Source organism: Neofelis nebulosa, chromosome X, assembly GCF_028018385.1.
Source record: "Neofelis nebulosa isolate mNeoNeb1 chromosome X, mNeoNeb1.pri, whole genome shotgun sequence".
Taxonomy (NCBI): domain Eukaryota; kingdom Metazoa; phylum Chordata; class Mammalia; order Carnivora; family Felidae; genus Neofelis; species Neofelis nebulosa.
The window spans coordinates 80816074-80835945 of record NC_080800.1 but is presented as its reverse complement, the minus strand read 5'-3'; the positions used below and the strand labels follow the sequence as shown (position 1 = coordinate 80835945).

The 19872-nt window shown below is 39.4% G+C and overlaps 1 protein-coding gene across 3 annotated transcripts in view; it reads left to right on the top strand.

Annotated features, from left to right (window-relative positions):
- Window positions 1-17570, top strand: part of PCDH19 (protocadherin 19) — a 153995-nt gene extending 136425 nt beyond the window's left edge. For 2 of the 3 annotated variants that reach the window (XM_058712762.1, XM_058712761.1), the window contains exon 5: window positions 11779-17570. In XM_058712762.1, the coding sequence (XP_058568745.1) occupies window positions 11779-12362 (584 nt within the window). In that variant the 3' untranslated portion in view covers window positions 12363-17570. The remainder of the gene's footprint in view (window positions 1-11778) is intronic. The other variant, XM_058712763.1, reaches the window with a different exon arrangement.
- Window positions 17571-19872: the final 2302 nt, after the last annotated feature.

The following is a 19872-nucleotide window of genomic DNA, read 5'->3' as shown; positions in this document are numbered from 1 at the left end:
TTTGGGTCCTTTAAGAAGTGAGTGTAAATTCCTCTCAGAATTGCAACCTGGGATGGCTCTGGGAAGTTGTCATTTTGCAAAGTCCTAAGCCCTTATGAATTTTTTTTTAATTTTTTTTTGTATTTTATTTATTTATTTATTTATTTATTTATTTATTTTTTATTTTTTAATATATGAAATTTACTATCAAATTGGTTTCCATACAACACCCAGTGCTCATCCCAAAAGGTGCCCTCCTCAATACCCATCACCCACCCTGCCCTCCCTCCCACCCCCAATAAACCCTCAGTTTGTTCTCAGTTTTTAACAGTCTCTTATGCTTTGGCTCTCTCCCACTCTAACCTCTTTTTTTTTTTTCCCCTTCCCCTCCCCCATGGGTTTCTGTTACGTTTCTCAGGATCCACCTAAGAGTGAAACCATATGGTATCTGTCTTTCCCTGTATGGCATATTTCACTTAGCATCACACTCTCCAGTTCCATCCACGTTGCTACAAAAGGCCATATTTCATTCTTTCTCATTGCCACGTAGTATTACATTGTGTATATAAACCACAATTTCTTTATCCATTCATCAGTTGATGGACATTTAGGCTCTTTCCATAATTTGGCGATTGTTGAGAGTGCTGCTATAAACATTGGGGTACAAGTGCCCCTATGCATCAGTACTCCTGTATCCCTTGGATAAATTCCTAGCAGTGCTATTGCTGGGTCATAGGGTAGGTCTATTTTTAATTTTCTGAGGAACCTCCACACTGCTTTCCAGAGCGGCTGCACCAATTTGCATTCCCACCAACAGTGCAAGAGGGTTCCCGTCTCTCCACATCCTCTCCAGCATCTATAGTCTCCTGATTTCTTCATTTTGGCCACTCTGACTGGCGTGAGGTGGTATCTGAGTGTGGTTTTGATTTGTATTTCCCTGATGAGGAGCGACGTTGAACATCTTTTCATGTGCCTGTTGGCCATCCGGATGTCTTCTTTAGAGAAGTGTCTATTCATGTTTTCTGCCCATTTCTTCACTGGGTTATTTGTTTTTCGGGTGTGGAGTTTGATGAGCTCTTTATAGATTTTGGATACTAGCCCTTTGTCCGATGTGTCATTTGCAAATATCTTTTCCCATTCCGTTGGTTGCCTTTTAGTTTTGTTGGTTGTTTCCTTTGCTGTGCAGAAGCTTTTTATCTTCATAAGGTCCCAGTAATTCACTTTTGCTTTTAATTCCCTTGCCTTTGGGGATGTGCCGAGTAAGAGATTGCTACGGCTGAGGTCAGAGAGGTCTTTTCCTGCTTTCTCCTCTAAGGTTTTGAGGGTTTCCTGTCTCACATTCAGGTCCTTTATCCATTTTGAGTTTATTTTTGTGAATGGTGTGAGAAAGTGGTCTAGTTTCAACCTTCTGCATGTTGCTGTCCAGTTCTCCCAGCACCATTTGTTAAAGAGACTGTCTTTTTTCCATTGGATGTTCTTTCCTGCTTTGTCAAAAATGAGTTGGCCATACGTTTGTGGGTCTAGTTCTGGGGTTTCTATTCGATTCCATTGGTCTATGTGTCTGTTTTTATGCCAATACCATGCTGTCTTGATGATGACAGCTTTGTAGTAGAGGCTAAAGTCTGGGATTGTGATGCCTCCTGCTTTGGTCTTCTTCAAAATTACTTTGGCTATTCGGGGCCTTTTGTGGTTCCATATGAATTTTAGGATTGCTTGTTCTAGTTTCGAGAAGAATGCTGGTGCAATTTTGATTGGGATTGCATTGGATGTGTAGATAGCTTTGGGTAGTATTGACATTTTGACAATATTTATTCTTCCAATCCATGAGCAGGGAATGTCTTTCCATTTCTTTATATCTTCTTCAATTACCTGCATAAGCTTTCTATAGTTTTCAGCATACAGATCTTTTACATCTTTGGTTAGATTTATTCCTAGGTATTTTATGCTTCTTCGTGCAATTGTGAATGGGATCAGTGTCTTTATTTGTCTTTCTGTTGCTTCATTGTTAGTGTATAAGAATGCAACTGATTTCTGTACATTGATTTTGTATCCTGCAACTTTGCTGAATTCATGTATCAGTTCTAGCAGACTTTTGGTGGAGTCTATCGGATTTTCCATGTATAATATCATGTCATCTGCAAAAAGCGAAAGCTTGACTTCATCTTTGCCAATTTGGATGCCTTTGATTTCCTTTTGTTGTCTGATTGCTGATGCTAGAACTTCCAGCACTATATTAAACAACAGCGGTGAGAGTGGGCATCCCTGTCGTGTTCCTGATCTCAGGGAAAAAGCTCTCAGTTTTTCCCCATTGAGGATGATGTTAGCTGTGGGCTTTTCATAAATGGCTTTTATGATCTTTAAGTATGTTCCTTCTATCCCGACTTTCTCAAGGGTTTTTATTAAGAAAGGGAGCTGGATTTTGTCAAAGGCCTTTTCTGCATCGATTGACAGGATCATATGGTTCTTCTCTTTTTTTTTGTTAATGTGATGTATCACGTTGATCAATTTGCGAATGTTGAACCAGCCCTGCATCCCAGGAATGAATCCCACTTGATCATGGTGAATAATTCTTTTTATATGCTGTTGAATTCGATTTGCTAGTATCTTATTGAGAATTTTTGCATCCATATTCATCAGGGATATTGGCCTGTAGTTCTCTTTTTTTACTGGGTCTCTGTCTGGTTTAGGAATCAAAGTAATACTGGCTTCCTAAAATGAGTCTGGAAGTTTTCCTTCCCTTTCTATTTCTTGGAATAGTTTGAGAAGGATAGGTATTATCTCTGCTTTAAACGTCTGGTAGAACTCCCCTGGGAAGCCAGCTGGTCCTGGACTCTTATTTGTTGGGAGATTTTTGCTAACCGATTCAATTTCTTCGCTGGTTATGGGACTGTTCAAGCTTTCTATTTCCTCCTGGTTGAGTTTTGGAAGAGTGTGGGTGTTTAGGAATTTGTCCATTTCTTCAAGGTTGTCCAATTTGTTGGCATATAATTTTTCATAATATTCCCTGATAATTGTTTGTATCTCTGAGGGATTGGTTGTAATCATTCCATTTTCATTCATGATTTTATCTATTTGGGTCATCTCCCTTTTCTTTTTGAGAAGCCTGGCTAGAGGTTTGTCAATTTTGTTTATTTTTTCAAATAAACCAACTCTTGGTTTCGTTGATCTGCTCTACAGTTTTTTTAGATTCTATATTGTTTATTTCTACTCTGATCTTTATTATTTCTCTTCTTCTGCTGGGTTTAGGCTGCCTTTGTTGTTCTGCTTCTATTTCCTTTAGGTGTGCTGTTAGATTTTGTATTTGGGATTTTTCTTGTTTCTTGAGATAGGCCTGGATTGCAATGTATTTTCCTCTCAGGACTGCCTTCGCTGCGTCCCAAAGCGTTTGGATTGTTGTATTTTCATTTTCGTTTGTTTCCATATATTTTTTAATTTCTTCTCTAATTGCCTGGTTGACCCACTCATTCGTTAGTAGGGTGTTCTTTAACCTCCATGCTTTTGGAGGTTTTCCAGACTTTTTCCTGTGGTTGATTTCAAGCTTCATAGCATTGTGGTCTGAAAGTATGCATGGTATAATTTCAATTCTTGTAAACTTATGAAGGGCTGTTTTGTGACCCAGTGTATGATCTATCTTGGAGAATGTTCCATGTGCACTCAAGAAGAAAGTATATTCTGTTGCTTTGGGATGCAGAGTTCTAAATATATCTGTCAAGTCCATCTGATCCAATGTATCATTCAGGGCCCTTGTTTCTTTATTGACCGTGTGTCTAGATGATCTATCCATTTCTGTAAGTGGGGTGTTAAAGTCCCCTGCAATGACCACATTCTTATCAATAAGGTTGCTTATGTTTATGAGTAACTGTTTTATATATCTGGGGGCTCCGGTATTTGGCGCATAGACATTTATAATTGTTAGCTCTTCCTGATGGATAGACCCTGTAATTATTATATAATGCCCTTCTTCATCTCTTGTTACAGCCTTTAATTTAAAGTCTAGTTTGTCTGATATAAGTATGGCTACTCCAGCTTTCTTTTGGCTTCCAGTAGCATGATAAATAGTTCTCCATCCCCTCACTCTTAATCTAAAGGTGTCCTCAGATCTCAAATGAGTCTCCTGTAGACAGCAAATAGATGGGTCTTGTTTTTTTATCCATTCTGATACCCTATGTCTTTTGGTTGGCGCATTTAATCCATTTACATTCAGTGTTATTATAGAAAGATACAGGTTTAGAGTCATTGTGATGTCTGTATGTTTTATGCTTGTAGTGATGTCTCTGGTACTTTGTCTCACAGGATCCCCCTTAGGATCTCTTGTAGGGCTGGTTTCGTGGTGACAAATTCCTTCAGTTTTTGTTTGTTTGGGAAGACCTTTATCTCTCCTTCTATTCTAAATGACAGACTTGCTGGATAAAGGATTCTCGGCTGCATATTTTTTCTGTTTAGCACACTGAAGATATCTTGCCAATCCTTTCTGGCCTGCCAAGTTTCAAAGGAGAGATCAGTCACGAGTCTTATAGGTCTCCCTTTATATGTGAGGGCACGTTTATCCCTTGCTGCTTTCAGAATTTTCTCTTTATCCTTGTATTTTGCCAGTTTCACTATGATATGTCGTGCAGAAGATCGATTCAAGTTACGTCTGAAGGGAGTTCTCTGTGCCTCTTGGATTTCAATGCCTTTTTCCTTCCCCAGTTCAGGGAAGTTCTCAGCTATAATTTCTTCAAGTACACCTTCAGCACCTTTCCCTCTCTCTTCCTCCTCTGGGATACCAATTATGCATATATTATTTCTTTTTAGTGTATCACTTAGTTCTCTAATTTTCCCCTCAAACTCCTGGATTTTTTAATCTCTCTTTCTTTCAGCTTCCTCTTTCTCCATAACTTTATCTTCTAGTTCACCTATTCTCTCCTTTGCCTCTTCAATCCGAGCCGTCGTGGTTTCCATTTTGTTTTGCATTTCGTTTAAAGCGTTTTTCAGCTCCTCGTGACTGTTCCTTAGTCCCTTGATCTCTGTAGCAAGAGATTCTCTGCTGTCCTGTATACTGTTTTCAAGCCCAGCGATTAATTTTATGACTATTATTCTAAATTCACTTTCTGTTATATTATTTAAATCCTTTTTGATCAGTTCATTAGCTGTTGTTATTTCCTGGAGATTCTTCTGAGGGGAATTCTTCCGTTTGGTCATTTTGGATAGTCCCTGGAGCGGTGAGGACCTGCAGGGCACTTCCCCCGTGCTGTGGTGTATAACTGGAGTTGGTGGGCGGGGCCGCAGTCCGACCTGATGTCTGCCCCCAGCCCACCGCTGTGGCCACAGTCAGACTGGTGTGTGCCTTCTCTTCCCCTCTCCTAGGGGCGGGATTCACTGTGGGGTGGTGTGGCCCATCTGGTCTACTTGCACACTGCCAGGCTTGTGGTGCTGGGAGCTGGCGTATTAGCTGGGGTGGGTAGGCAAGGTGCACGGGGGCGGGAGGGGCAGGCTTAGCTCGCTTCTCCTTAGGTGATCCACTTCAGGAGGGGCCCTGTGGCAGCGGGAGGGAGTCAGATCCACTGCCGGAGGTTTGGCTCCGCAGAAGCACAGAGTTGGGTGTTTGCGCGGAGCGAGCAAGTTCCCTGGCAGGAACTGGTTCTCTTTGGGATTTTGGCTGGGGGATGGGCGGGGGAGATGGCGCTGGAGAGCGCCTTTGTTCCCCGCCAAGCTGAGCTCTGCCGTCCGGGGGCTCAGCAGCTCTCCCTCCCTTTGTCCTCCAGCCTTCCCGCTTTCTGAGAAGAGCTGTTAACTTATGACCTCCCAGACACTAAGTCGCGCTTGCTGTCGGAACACAGTCCGTCCGGCCCCTCCGCTTTTGCCAGCCAGACTCGGGGGCTCTGCTTGGCCGGCGAGCCGCCCCTCCACCCCGGCTCCCTCCCGCCAGTCCGTGGAGCGCGCACCGCCTCGCCGCCCTTCCTACCCTCTTCCGTGGGCCTCTCGTCTGGGCTTGGCTCCGGAGACTCCGTTCTGCTAATCCTCTGGCGGTTTTCTGGGTTCTTTAGGCAGGTGTAGGTGGAATCTAAGTGATCAGCAGGACGCGCGGTGAGCCCAGCGTCCTCCTACGCCGCCATCTTCCGGAACTCCCAATGATTATTTTTAAAGAAAATAATTTTCTTGTTTGCATTACATATAGGGACAGTGATGACTCAGGAGCAGTGGAATCATCCTGTTCTCTCGGTGACTTCTCAGCGGCAGAACTCGGCCGCCAGGCCCTTCTCCCTGGAGTTGGGAGCCAGCCCTTATGTATTTTTGCTGGATGTTCTAAACACCCAAAAGGAACCCAGTCCTTAAGATGTCATATCAAAACCAAGACAGAATGTTTAAAACCTTCATAGTGTTTCCAGCTCTCCTTCCTTCCTTCCTTCCTTCCTTCCTTCCTTCCTTCCTTCCTTCCTTCCTTCTTTCCTTCCTTCCTCCCCCCTCCCTCTCTCCTTCCTGCCTTTCTTCTCCTTTTCACTGAGCCCATTGGTATTCTGTTAAGTTACAGATACAGGATGGATATTCTTTCTCCTGAACTCTGCAGGCCTTAAAATGCCTTTTTTTTCTTTTTTTTTTTTAATTTATTTATTTTTTATTTTTTAATATATGAAATTTACTGTCAAATTGGTTTCCATACAACACCCAGTGCTCATCCCAAAAGGTGCCCTCCTCAATACCCATCACCCACCCTGCCCTCCCTCCCACCCCCCATCAACCCTCAGTTTGTTCTCAGTTTTTAACAGTCTCTTATGCTTTGGCTCTCTCCCACTCTAACCTCTTTTTTTTTTTCCCTTCCCCTCCCCCATGGGTTTCTGTTACGTTTCTCAGGATCCACATAAGAGTGAAACCATATGGTATCTGTCTTTCTCTGTATGGCTTATTTCACTTAGCATCACACTCTCCAGTTCCATCCACGCTGCTACAAAACGCCATATTTCTTTCCAGGATAATTATTTCCTTTGGTAATTCCATGGCATATATAGAGCATTAATTTTTGCCATACGTATTTTAATTAGTGTTTCCAGAGGAGTCAGTATCTGCAGTTGGTCTAAAAGGCTCACTATAGGTCCCATTTTTGGTTTATATCTTATAGGAATTAACAACAGTTGTGTTTGATGCCAAGAAACAATGCTTGATATTTGAACAGGACATTCATTTCATAAAATTGATGTTTCTGCTTATTGTGTTGTTAACTTAGCAGAGTATAGACCCCATTAACTATTGTTAGAATTGAAAACTCCAAGGTACATGACATATGTATCTTCAACTGGACATCAAAGCATGATACATCCCTTTAAGACCTGCTTATCATATATAGGAAACCATTCAGAGACTAAATGACACTTGACCTTAATGTTTCTCAAGTGATAAATTTACTTTATTGTTTCTGATACAGCTACATAGTTTTCTTTGTAGGTTTTCATAGTGTTTCTACTAAATAGAATAGTAATTTCCACTTTTAGGAGTTGTATCAGTAGCACAGTGTCTGGTGTGTTGATCAATATTTTTTGTTTTATTGCTATCACTCTTGTGCCTTTTTCATCCATTTAAACTGTTACTGAGTACCTGTTCTATGCTGGATCCTTTGCTACCTTCTGTGGGTATGGGAGGGAACAAAATAGATATAATCTTTGCTCATTTAGAGTTTACAAGCTAACATTTGAATATAGATATTAAACAGCTGTAATGAGTGCTATAAAAGAAGGTGGTATGCAATGTACCTTAGTCTAATGGATCAGGCAAGGATTCCTTGAGAAAGTTAAATTTAAATTAAATTTAAAATATATTACATGGGTAATGTATCAGTTATAAATAGTGCTCAACTGCTGGTAATAAAGACCCCCCTCTCTCTCTAAAGAAAATAACTCAGTGCCTTAGCCAAGAGGGAGGTTTATTTTTTCTCTTATATGAAAGAAGTTCATATATGAACTAGTGAGATGGATCTACAATATCTTCAATATCTCAGAGTTGTTGTATCTTTCTATTCTGCTATCCATAGGCACGTGACGTCCATCCTCAGAGTTGCTTCATGGTAGTAAGATGGATGCTATAGGCCCAGCCTTTATGTCTCCATTCCAGACAGGACAAAGCAGGAAGGAATAAGGACAACAGGGTCTCCCAGTTACATCACCCCCTCCTACTTTTAAGGAGTTTTCTTGATATTTTGCCTTCATAACATTGGTCCAATATTAATTATGTGGCCACATCTATCTACAAGGGAAGCCAGGAAATGCAGGGTTTTTTTTTTTTAGCTGGTACATTACAAATCCTAACAAAAGTGGGGTTCTTTTCCTAAATATTAAGTATAGGTATGGATATTTGGTGGGCAATTCATTATGTGTGCTTCAGATGAGTAGGAACTAGTTAAGTCAAGAAGGGGATACTTCCTAACAGTTATGTTTTCTTGATTAGGTGCATACAACAAATTTTAGCAACACTTAACCTGTTCATAATTGGTACTACCATCCCTTTCATTATATCTTACAAAATTGTCCCTGCTATGGTAGTAGATTATTTTGTTCATGGAGTGATACAGATTAAGCTAAATGGATGTTTGTAAGTACAATCCAGGGAGCTTTTCTAATTTGGTCATAGGTTATTTTGTTCAGGGAGTGATGCAGATTAAGCTAAGTGGATGTATATGAGTACAATCCAGGAAGCCTTTCTGATTTCCACATTACTTGCTTGCAGGTTATATTACTACTTCTACTTAGAAGTAACTACTTGAGCTCTTAGGAACTAGAACTCACTTTAACTTTCCCTTTCTGCCTCATTGATTGCAGATCACTTCCGAGGAGGGTAACACATTGCTCTTGTAACTGTTACCTTGAACTATTTTAGTGTTAGAGTTTTGTCTCTGATCATTGGAATCTTTCAGTTGATACACCTAAAGTCTGAATCACAATAAAGAGCTGCAGCAGTATTAAACACATCCATGTGGCTGGACATGTATATAAACCGAACAGAGCCTCTCAGCTCTTCTATTCCACCAGAACTTCGAAAATTTTAGCAAAGCCTGAGATGGAATTTTCATCATTTTCCTTTTTTGCTTTGGTTGGGACCATGGGTAGGCTCTTTCTAATGTTATTTGCCTACATCTGAAGAGACAGCAGTTTAACTCCTGAGGAGGGTAGTAATCACTGCAAAAAGTTTTGCTAACATTTGCACAAAATAACAAATTCTCTTCTTTTCCTATTTGAAGTACTTCCTTATCCATCATGACTTAATCATTGCTGCCTCTTATGCCTTCTATTTAAGATATAAGTTTTTGCCAGAGGTTTTAGGTTTCTCTCACCAAGGTCCTTCATGAAATATTGTGACAAAACAAATATATATTACCACCTACATTAAATAAGCTTTATTTTTTCTCCATATTTTTTTAAAAAAACTTTGTCGAAATCTGATTTAAGGAGTGGCCTTGAAATTTGTGTCCCTGTTCCAAACTTATGCATTTCATTTATTTATTTATCTTTCCAAATCTTAGGGACAAGTTCAGAATCAGGGAAGACCAATTTGCAAATTTATAATTCATCCCTAATTATATTTACATTTGAATTAAAGATACCTACCTTCATTTATCTGTACATGACAATGTGTTTGAATATCCACAACTATGTGTGGATTTTAGTTTTACATTTTCCTTTGCCTATGCTCAGGCCAAGATGTAACAAGGCATAGAGTCACAAAAAAGCACATAAGAGGAATCTTAAGGAATTACTGAATTGTTAGCTGACTTCTGTTTCAGCTGGAGCCAGCCTCTTGGCAGTTAATTTGAATGATATAAAATGATTCCTCTCTACTCTCATACCTCCATCCCTAGCCACAATACTACATGGTGGCAAGTCCATAGTCTCTACCAGTTCTATGCAATTCCAGAAGTAGCTGTTTTGCTTTATTCACATCTGGTCTGCATTTTCTTTTTCACACTTAAAGGGAGCATAAAATGTCCATCTTAAAGATAAACTGGCAAATTGTGTCCCAGTACACTGAAAGGGTCTTAGCTCTGATTGGCTTTTCAGTAGTTTAAACTAGGTCAAAGGCCACTCCCAGAGCTGTGTTGAAATCTGGACTCAGCCTGGATTAGGCCTTGATGTTTAGCTGTTTCCAATGCTTTTTCTCCAAATGATGAGGTATACATCCAATTCAACCATTATTTCTCGATCCCCTTCTCATATGTATGTGCCCCTTTACCAAGATAGCCTTTAACAAAGGAGTCAGAGCATTGCCTCTTTCCTATGCCATTTTTTAAAAATAAGAAGCGAACAAGAAATACAAGTGTATAAGAAAGATGTGTTATATATAGACTAATATCAGGCAAGGCCCTGAATTTCTGATTTCTTCCCCCAGCAAAAAGCAATCACAGCAATATATTTTCAGCTTTTTTTGGCATGTTTTTTTTTGTCTTTGCAACCTCTCCTTGTCTCCCCATCTCCTCTGATTATACCCCAAGGTTTTCTGTGAATGTTAAACTGCTCATATTTTGATGCATTGTACAATGTGATGAAAATTTTCATTAGGTCATCATCATACAAGAATGTAACATAAATAAAAATGGATCTGGAAAATTAAGGCTATAACCAGACATTAAGATGAACAATTTCCTAATGAACAGGCAGAAATTAACCCTGGGTCTATGGTTTGATGAAACCCATGTAGAAAGCTTCTCTAAGAGTCAAATTAAAGCCTTAACTCTGAATGAACCTGACTTGAGAATAGAGAAAAAAAGTCTCACCAAAAATTCTGAATTCTAACTGCTGAGATATTCTATGATAGGGTTAAAGTAATCCATAAAAGATTTCTTTATTTTAAGAAATATGACCCTAATAAAACTGCAGATAAGAAAGATAAGGAAGGATGGTTAGTTGAATATAGTTAAATGATGTTCAACCTATGAGTGATGTGTAGACAAGGTTAATTGAAGCTTATGGGTCAAATGGAAGGAAAAGATATTAGTATATTCCTTCTAATGGGAAATCAAGTCATATAAATGGCTTAGTGAGAAGATTGGCTGGCAGAACTGATGGTCAAAAAGAAGTGAAGTGATTGGGTTTTCAAAGAGAGCATGATACCAATCTAAAATTAAGCATGGCATATCATTGACAAGTAGGGTGGAAATATGGTTAGCAGTGCTGTTGTTCAAAATATGGCCAAGACTTCTCAGATACACTGATTGTTGGATTCCCTACTCTTCCTCCACTCCCTCTTCTGCTGTAACTAGTTTCAAATGCAGTGGATTTTTAGCTGGAGTTGATAAAAATGCTGACTCTCAGCCCCTTGACACTCAGGATAAACTTTTATATGTTTTATTTTTTAAATGTTTATTTATTTTTGAGAAAGAACGAGAAAGTGTGAGAAGGGGAGGGACAGAGAGAGGGAGAGGATCCGAAGCAGGCTCTGCGCTGACAGCAGAGAGCCCAATGTAGGGCTTGAACTAACGAACTTCAAGATCATGATCTGAGCTGAAGTCACAAGCTTAACCGAACTGAGCCACCCAGGTGCACCTAAACTTTTTTTTTAAATACATTTTTTCATCATAGCATGTTTACCTTTAGGTTTTTAGTTTTTTCAGCAGTGGGAACAACAAAGCTAATAATAAAAGACATGAGTGTACAGGGGGAGATCTACAGCCTTTTAAAAATCCAATTCTTCACACTTGTCCCAAAAGGCAATAAAGGACCATCTAGAAGTGCCATTTCCCAGAAGGGCCCGTGGGTACCTAAGAAAACAGAACACTGGGGTGTAACAATGATTCCTGGGAAAAGCTGATGAAATTGACATTTTATTTTCTCCAAACAGATCAGAATGAAGGATTTCATTGCAGGGAAGAATGCAGGATTCTTGGCCACTCTGACAGGTGCTGGATGCCCCGGAACCCCATGCCCACCAGGTCCAAGTCCCCTGAGCATGTGAGGAATGTCATAGCTCTGTCCATTGAAGCTACTGCTGCTGATGTTGAGGCTTATGACGACTGCGGCCCCACCAAGCGGACTTTTGCAACCTTTGGAAAAGATGTCAGTGACCACCCAGCTGAGGAGAGGCCCACCCTGAAAGGCAGAAGAACTGTTGATGTGACCATCTGCAGCCCCAAGGTCAACGGCGCTATTCGGGAGGCGGGCAATGGTTGTGAGGCTGTTAGCCCTATCACCTCCCCCCTACACCTCAAGAGCCCTCTGCCCACCAAGCCCTCCATGTCTTACACCCTGGCGCCCCCTGCCCGTGATCTGGAGCAGTATGTCAACAATGGCCCTTCTCGTCCCTCTGAAGCTGAGCCCCGTGGAGCCGACAGCGAGAAAGTCATCCATGAGGTCAACCCCACTCTGAAGGAGGGTCGCGACAAAGAATCTCCTGGTATGAAGCGTCTGAAGGATATCGTTCTCTAAAGCAGTCTAGGGGAAGAAGAGAGAGAATCCATACTGGTTATTGAAGAAGAAGGAGCTGATTGTTTTAATTGCTCATTAATGGTTGGTTCTTGAGTGGCTGTAATTTCAGAGCTTTCCCTAAATGTATTGTTTATAAGTGACTATCATTCTTTGACAATCCCTCTTGTTTCAACAAGCAGCAGGGGTGTTCAGTTGGAGCAAATTAGCTTTGGTTTGAGTTGTTCATGGGGCCTTGATGTTGGGGAAACAGAGACAAATTCAGTTGTGAAAAGTATTATGTATTAAGTGTTTGAATTTGTATATTTTTCTATGTCAAAATCATAATATAAATTACCATTGTTTGTGGAGGATTACATTTAAAAAAAGCAAAAAAAAAAAAAGAAAGAAAAAAGAAAGCTCTGGACATCTTTAATAAGCTTGCCACTGTTTTGTAGTGTAGACAAGTTAATGGTCATTTATTGTGTACTATTCCTTGATTCAGTGATGTGAAATTGAGTCCCCAAAAGGTTGTTTCTGAAGCTTGAGTACTTTCCAGTTACGCTACTTTGCTATGGACACCCCTGCTTTAAGAACCCTTTTGCTAGCTGTGCTGTTGTTGTATTTGATATTGCAAATTGCTATGTGTGTGGTGATGGCAAAAGGCTTTTAGAAGTTGGTGTTTTTTTTCTTAAAAAAATAAAACCATAGACAAAAACAAAGTGCAAAAAACTGAGATGGCAAGTGAAAGAGCAACACCACACATATAGATTGAACACTTGGAGGATACTCACTCATGGAGGATACCCATGTAGTGATTGCTCACTACCTTGCAGAGTATTTTTCCTGCCTTTCAGTCTTCTGCCCAGATCAGTGATAGATCGTCATAGAAAGTCATTCATGGATATTCTGCTATGTAATTTGCATTTGTTAGAAATACTGTCCTAAAAGTTTTATGAGATCAATTTTTAAAATTTTCAGGACCTGAATGGGAAAGAAGCTCCTGAAGTTATCAGTTTCCAGGCTTAGAAATTCCCTGTCTCTAATCATCTAAAACTCAAAAAGACTGAATCTATTTTGAGATCTAAATTAACATCTTTTCAGACACATACTTCCTGATTCAGTGTTTCTAATCATGATTAGAATTAGACTGCAAAGCATGTTGGGGGCTAGAACTGAGAACTCCATGTTGCTCTATATTGTAGGATTATAAATAGGAATGGAGTAAGCAGTACAAAGTGTACATTTTGGAAAAGACAGGTAGGTAACAAGTAACAGCATCACAAATCCAATTACTGTGCCTTCTAAATGAAGACACTTGGACACTTGAACTCCTCTTTTTATGACTAATACTTTTTTTAAAGTTAAAAATGTGAACAGGAAACTACTAAAATAAAAATTCTTTAAATTTAGCTGACTCTTTGCTGTAGGCTAGGAATACACCTGTTGTTATTAACAAGTTTGTTATGCATGTTCTTTTTTGTCTAACATTTCTTAACTCCCCCATTTATTGTCTATTAATATTTACTAGCAAACATAGTATTCTCACAGCCTAAGAGTTCATTATTTAAAGCTAAATAAATACATCACCTTTGCTCTGCCTTGGTCTTAAAAAAGATGTTTCTAGAGAAACAAGTTTTGTGGTTCTGTTCTCATTCGTTTCATTTTTTGAAATTCAAGAGTACCCAGAAAAAAGGCTTAGAGGTTAGAGCACTAAAATGCAAAAAAGGATTTATTTTCTTAAGTTTAAATAGATAAGTGAGTTCTTTTAAATGTTTTAGTTATTTTTCTCTAAGTTCCTGGCTTTATACATTACTAGGAATATTTTATTTTATGGGAGGGAGGGTTTTGAGGGAGGGTAGTAGGTATTGAAGAGGGAGTGGGGCTAGGTAGGGGAGAATATTTCTGAAAAAGAACGTATAATGAAGCTACAAATTAATCCTTATTTCTTATTCACTGCTGAATACTACCTCATGCAAAAATATTGATGTGGCTGCAAATTTCCCTCTGAAACTGATACAACTAGAGATCGATTACTTTAACATCTTCATTTAGGCTCATTTCATTATCTCTCATATACTTTTTTCTCTCTTTGATTCATTTCATTTTAGCAGATTTTAAATTAGGTATTTATTTGTGTTTTCAAGTGACTGTTTGATTAACACATTAAAACTTATTTTTCCCCTTTAAGTTATGATGCCTGCCTATAGAATTTAGACTGTTCTTCACCTGACCCATCCTGATATTATGTTGTTAGCTACCACGTCAAGGCCACTTTTAAGTCAGATTTGACAGCTTTTGTACAGGTGTATTTCCTACTATGCTCAGTACGAATGAAGGAGATGAAAAGATTGTGGCAAGTGGGAGTATTAAACGTTAGATGGCTGTTGAGCCAGAGAGGCCACTGGCTGTCATGCCTCTTACCAGCCAAGTTTAAAATAGAGTAGCAGTGGCATTGATTTTGCTTTTTTTCTCCCCTCCATTTTTTTTTTCAGATTTCAGTTTTGAGCCATAGACCAATCCTGTTTCCTTATTAAAATACTTTTTTTTTCTCAGTGGGTAGTCAGAGATTTTCTGGCTTCGAAACCCTTTCTTAAGCATGATCAGAGAATTCCCCTCATTAAGAGAGTGTCTTTTTTTCTTTTCAATTGTCTGATGTATACATACTCATGTATACATGTGCTCCTAGGAAGCACAAGTGCATCCTAGGAGGGCTTTGTAAGCTGGTTTTATAGACAGACTATGCCTGCAAGTAGGAATTTTGTGAAAGATCCTAGATTTCCCTTTGGCTCATATTTTTTCCTCTCTTCTTTTCAACATGTCTGATGAAGAGCCACATAAGGCCAAATATTCTTTCTTTTCCCTCTCAAAACATGTTACACGTTTAAATGTGAGGGAGCAGTCTCAGTTCTTAAATCCTAGGGAGTTCTATTCCATCTATTCTGATATCCCCTTTGGGAAGGAATTGGTGTGGCATGACTTACTTTTCTAACAACTGCATTGGGGACATCCCTGGGCAGGTAAACTTCTTCATGCAATATAAAGGCTTTATTTTGCATTGATTGCTTTTCCCCAAATATGGAAATATGCTATATACATGTAATTGGAAGAAGAAGAGAACCATGCTATGTGGAATCTCTTTTTTCTTTTCTCAATACTGATTAATCTTTGAAACTGTTCAGGATGAAATTTACCATCCCTTTGATCCTCTTAAAGCCAGTAGAATAAATTATGGCCCACCTTATTGCCCAAATAGGTAATGCACCAAGCTATCCCACAGTTCCTGAAGGGCAGTTGTTCTCAAAGTGTAGTCCTTTAACCAGCAGAAACAACATCACTTGGGAACTTGTCAGAAATGGTCATTCTCTGTTCTCATCCAGACCAACTGAAGCAGAAGCTCTGGCAGTGAGGCCTAGCAATTCATATGGATCAGATACACACTGAAAGGTTGAGGGCTTGTGAAAGTACAGGTTGATGGGCCCCACACTTAGAATTTCAGTAGGTGTGGGATGGGTCCTGAGTCTTTGCCTATTGAAAAATTCCAATGTGATGCCGAAGCTGCTGGTCCAGGGACAACACCTTAAGTATCACTGATCCATGGTAAACCTGCCTAATAGAGCTAATTGCACCTAAGGTGCTCATTTAAACTAGTTTGTTGACAAGGTGATCCACTGGTCGTGAATCAAAAATGTTAAATGGAATACAACTTAGAACTCTGAAAATTAGCAACATCAAGAGTACCATCCCGATAGTGTTCCTTTAGCATACAACTGATTGTATGATGGAAATTCAGTTGAACTTTTCATATAGCTCAATCATATCATTAATAAGCAAAAGAAAAGTGGTCCATTTGAGGCTGCAAGGATAAAGGGCAGTTTGGGGAGAGGCAGGGGTGTAGAGGATAACTCAATTGGACATCTATGATGGGAAAAGGATTATTATTGTACATAAGAGCAGTTCTGGTTGGAATTCCAATTCACTCTATGGGGACCATTTTGGTGTCGAATGTTTCCCCAAGCATCCTGACAAGTCTGGTCCACTTGGCTCTTTACCCTGGATAATAAGACCCTAACTGACTTTGAAAACCTGGCATACATGAGGTTAAGAAGTCTATTGTATACAGTCCTAGTGTTTGCCTTCTCAGTAAAATTACATTTAAGGATGTCATTTCATGAATCAAATTGTATCTGCTGACACTGAAGTGTATTGAGATGTTCTTTAGTTTAAGTATGTAACAAAGTAATATTCAAAGGGGAAGTGTGGGGGTGGGGATGGGACTGGGTGGCTTTATATTGATAATGAAATATTCCAGAGCAAAACACATTGTCCTAATGAAGTTGTTGCAGCTCTTTTTGTTTTCTTGTGAGGCTGGAATTGGCCTGTGGGTCACTTGTTGTGCAAAGTGAATTAATTTCAAATAGAACTCATATTGCTTTTGTAAAAAAAAAAGAAAATCAACCACCTTGTCTGAAATATATATTGTAAGGTGCTCTTGGTAAAGAACAACACACAAAAACCTGATCTTGATTGGAAAGCACTGTAGGTCATTAGGGAAAACTGATGATGCTGATTGTGCTCCAGCTGTGTTGGCAATTAAAGATGACCTTGTTACTAATTGAAAGTTGCTGTCAACCTTAGCAAACAAACCAGGTAACACCATTACAGGACTGGTTAAATAGATTTTTACTGGCACTGGCTGGTGTTCAGCTGAGGAAGGCTAGGATACAGACTTTAATGACCAAGAGCCAGACTAGCTCAAGCTAGAAATTCAGCAACAAATACCTCCTTGTGCTATTTGAATGCTAAGGTATTAGTTGCAAAAGGCTTATGCCTTCGCTCCTCTAGTGAGGGGAATGAGCCTGATGACACTATTACTGTTTACCTGTCAAACCAGGGTGGAAATACAGAGGGATGCAAGTACAGTATGTCTCATTAAGCAGTCTCTGTTGCTGATTATATGAAGATGAAATTGTTGTATATGCTGATCTGTATGTTGTGTACATTTTCACAGTGATTGAATCATTGTAAAAAAAAAAGACAAAAAAGAATCACCACTCTATTTTATGAAGATGATAAAGCAGCTTTATTAAATTATTACAGTTATGTTTTAAATGGTATTATCTGCCACATTATTTCCTTTTATCTGGTGGTTCTCTGTTTCCCCTTTAAATGTGTTTTCTCTGCTTCAAAAATTTAATGCATTTTAGTATTAAAAGATATTATGGAAAAATTGTTGAGTGTTGGGTGAAAATGTGTCTTGGAGAGCATTGGTTGGCTTGGGGGTAGGGTAGCTATTAGGCCAAGGAGGCAACCAGCCTTTGGTGGGGTCACTGGTGTTCAGGCCCAAAGGGTTCCTCTTGCTGTTTCTACGCTACACAATTGCTAGCTCTCCAACTGAGGAGATTCTTCATTCAGACTCCTGTCATTTCCTGAGAACCTCCCTTCCTTCCCCCACTAGTTAATACCATTTTCTGAGGAGAAAGACCCATTCATATCCATAATGGTAAATACTTTTCTGGGTGGTACTTTAAACAGGAGCATAAAACCATTCTTTTTTTTTTTTTTTTTTTTTTTTTGACTTCTTTTTTTTTAATAGTCCTTCTTGGATCTAATTATGAATCATTGATTCACTTTTTTTTTTTTAATTTATTTATTTATTTATTTATTTTTTACTTATTTATTTTTTAATATATGAAATTTACTGTCAAATTGGTTTCCATACAACACCCAGTGCTCATCCCAAAAGGTGCCCTCCTCAATACCCATCACCCACCCTGCCCTCCCTCCCACCCCCCATCAACCCTCAGTTCTCAGTTTTTAACAGTCTCTTATGCTTTGGCTCTCTCCCACTCTAACCTCTTTTTTTTTTTTTTTTCCTTCCCCTCCCCCATGGGTTTCTGTTACGTTTCTCAGGATCCACATAAGAGTGAAACCATATGGTATCTGTCTTTCTCTGTATGGCTTATTTCACTTAGCATCACACTCTCCAGTTCCATCCACGTTGCTACAAAAGGCCATATTTCATTCTTTCTCATTGCCACGTAGTATTCCATTGTGTATATAAACCACAATTTCTTTATCCATTCATCAGTTGATGGACATTTAGGCTCTTTCCATAATTTGGCGATTGTTGAGAGTGCTGCTATAAACATTGGGGTACAAGTGCCCCTATGCATCAGTAATCCTGTATCCCTTGGATAAATTCCTAGCAGTGCTATTGCTGGGTCATAGGGTAGGTCTATTTTTAATTTTCTGAGGAACCTCCACACTGCTTTCCAGAGCGGCTGCACCAATTTGCATTCCCACCAACAGTGCAAGAGGGTTCCCGTCTCTCCACATCCTCTCCAGCATCTATAGTCTCCTGATTTGTTCATTTTGTCCACTCTGACTGGCGTGAGGTGGTATCTGAGTGTGGTTTTGATTTGTATTTCCCTGATGAGGAGCGACGTTGAACATCTTTTCATGTGCCTGTTGGCCATCCGGATGTCTTCTTTAGAGAAGTGTCTATTCATGTTTTCTGCCCATTTCTTCACTGGGTTATTTGTTTTTCGGGTGTGGAGTTTGATGAGCTCTTTATAGATTTTGGATACTAGCCCTTTGTCCGATGTGTCATTTGCAAATATCTTTTCTCATTCCGTTGGTTGCCTTTTAGTTTTGTTGGTTGTTTCCTTTGCTGTGCAGAAGCTTTTTATCTTCATAAGGTCCCAGTAATTCACTTTTGCTTTTAATTCCCTTGCCTTTGGGGATGTGCCGAATAAGAGATTGCTACGGCTGAGGTCAGAGAGGTCTTTTCCTGCTTTCTCCTCTAAGGTTTTGATGGTTTCCTGTCTCACATTCAGGTCCTTTATCCATTTTGAGTTTATTTTTGTGAATGGTGTGAGAAAGTGGTCTAGTTTCAACCTTCTGCATGTTGCTGTCCAGTTCTCCCAGCACCATTTGTTAAAGAGACTGTCTTTTTTCCATTGGATGTTCTTTCCTGCTTTGTCAAAAATGAGTTGGCCATACGTTTGTGGGTCTAGTTCTGGGGTTTCTATTCGATTCCATTGGTCTATGTGTCTGTTTTTATGCCAACACCATGCTGTCTTGATGATGACAGCTTTGTAGTAGAGGCTAAAGTCTGGGATTGTGATGCCTCCTGCTTTGGTCTTCTTCTTCAAAATTACTTTGGCTATTCGGGGCCTTTTGTGGTTCCATATGAATTTTAGGATTGCTTGTTCTAGTTTCAAGAAGAATGCTGGTGCAATTTTGATTGGGATTGCATTGGATGTGTAGATAGCTTTGGGTAGTATTGACATTTTGACAATATTTATTCTTCCAATCCATGAGCAGGGAATGTCTTTCCATTTCTTTATATCTTCTTCAATTACCTGAATAAGCTTTCTATAGTTTTCAGCATACAGATCTTTTACATCTTTGGTTAGATTTATTCCTAGGTATTTTATGCTTCTTCGTGCAATTGTGAATGGGATCAGTTTCTTTATTTGTCTTTCTGTTGCTTCATTGTTAGTGTATAAGAATGCAACTGATTTCTGTA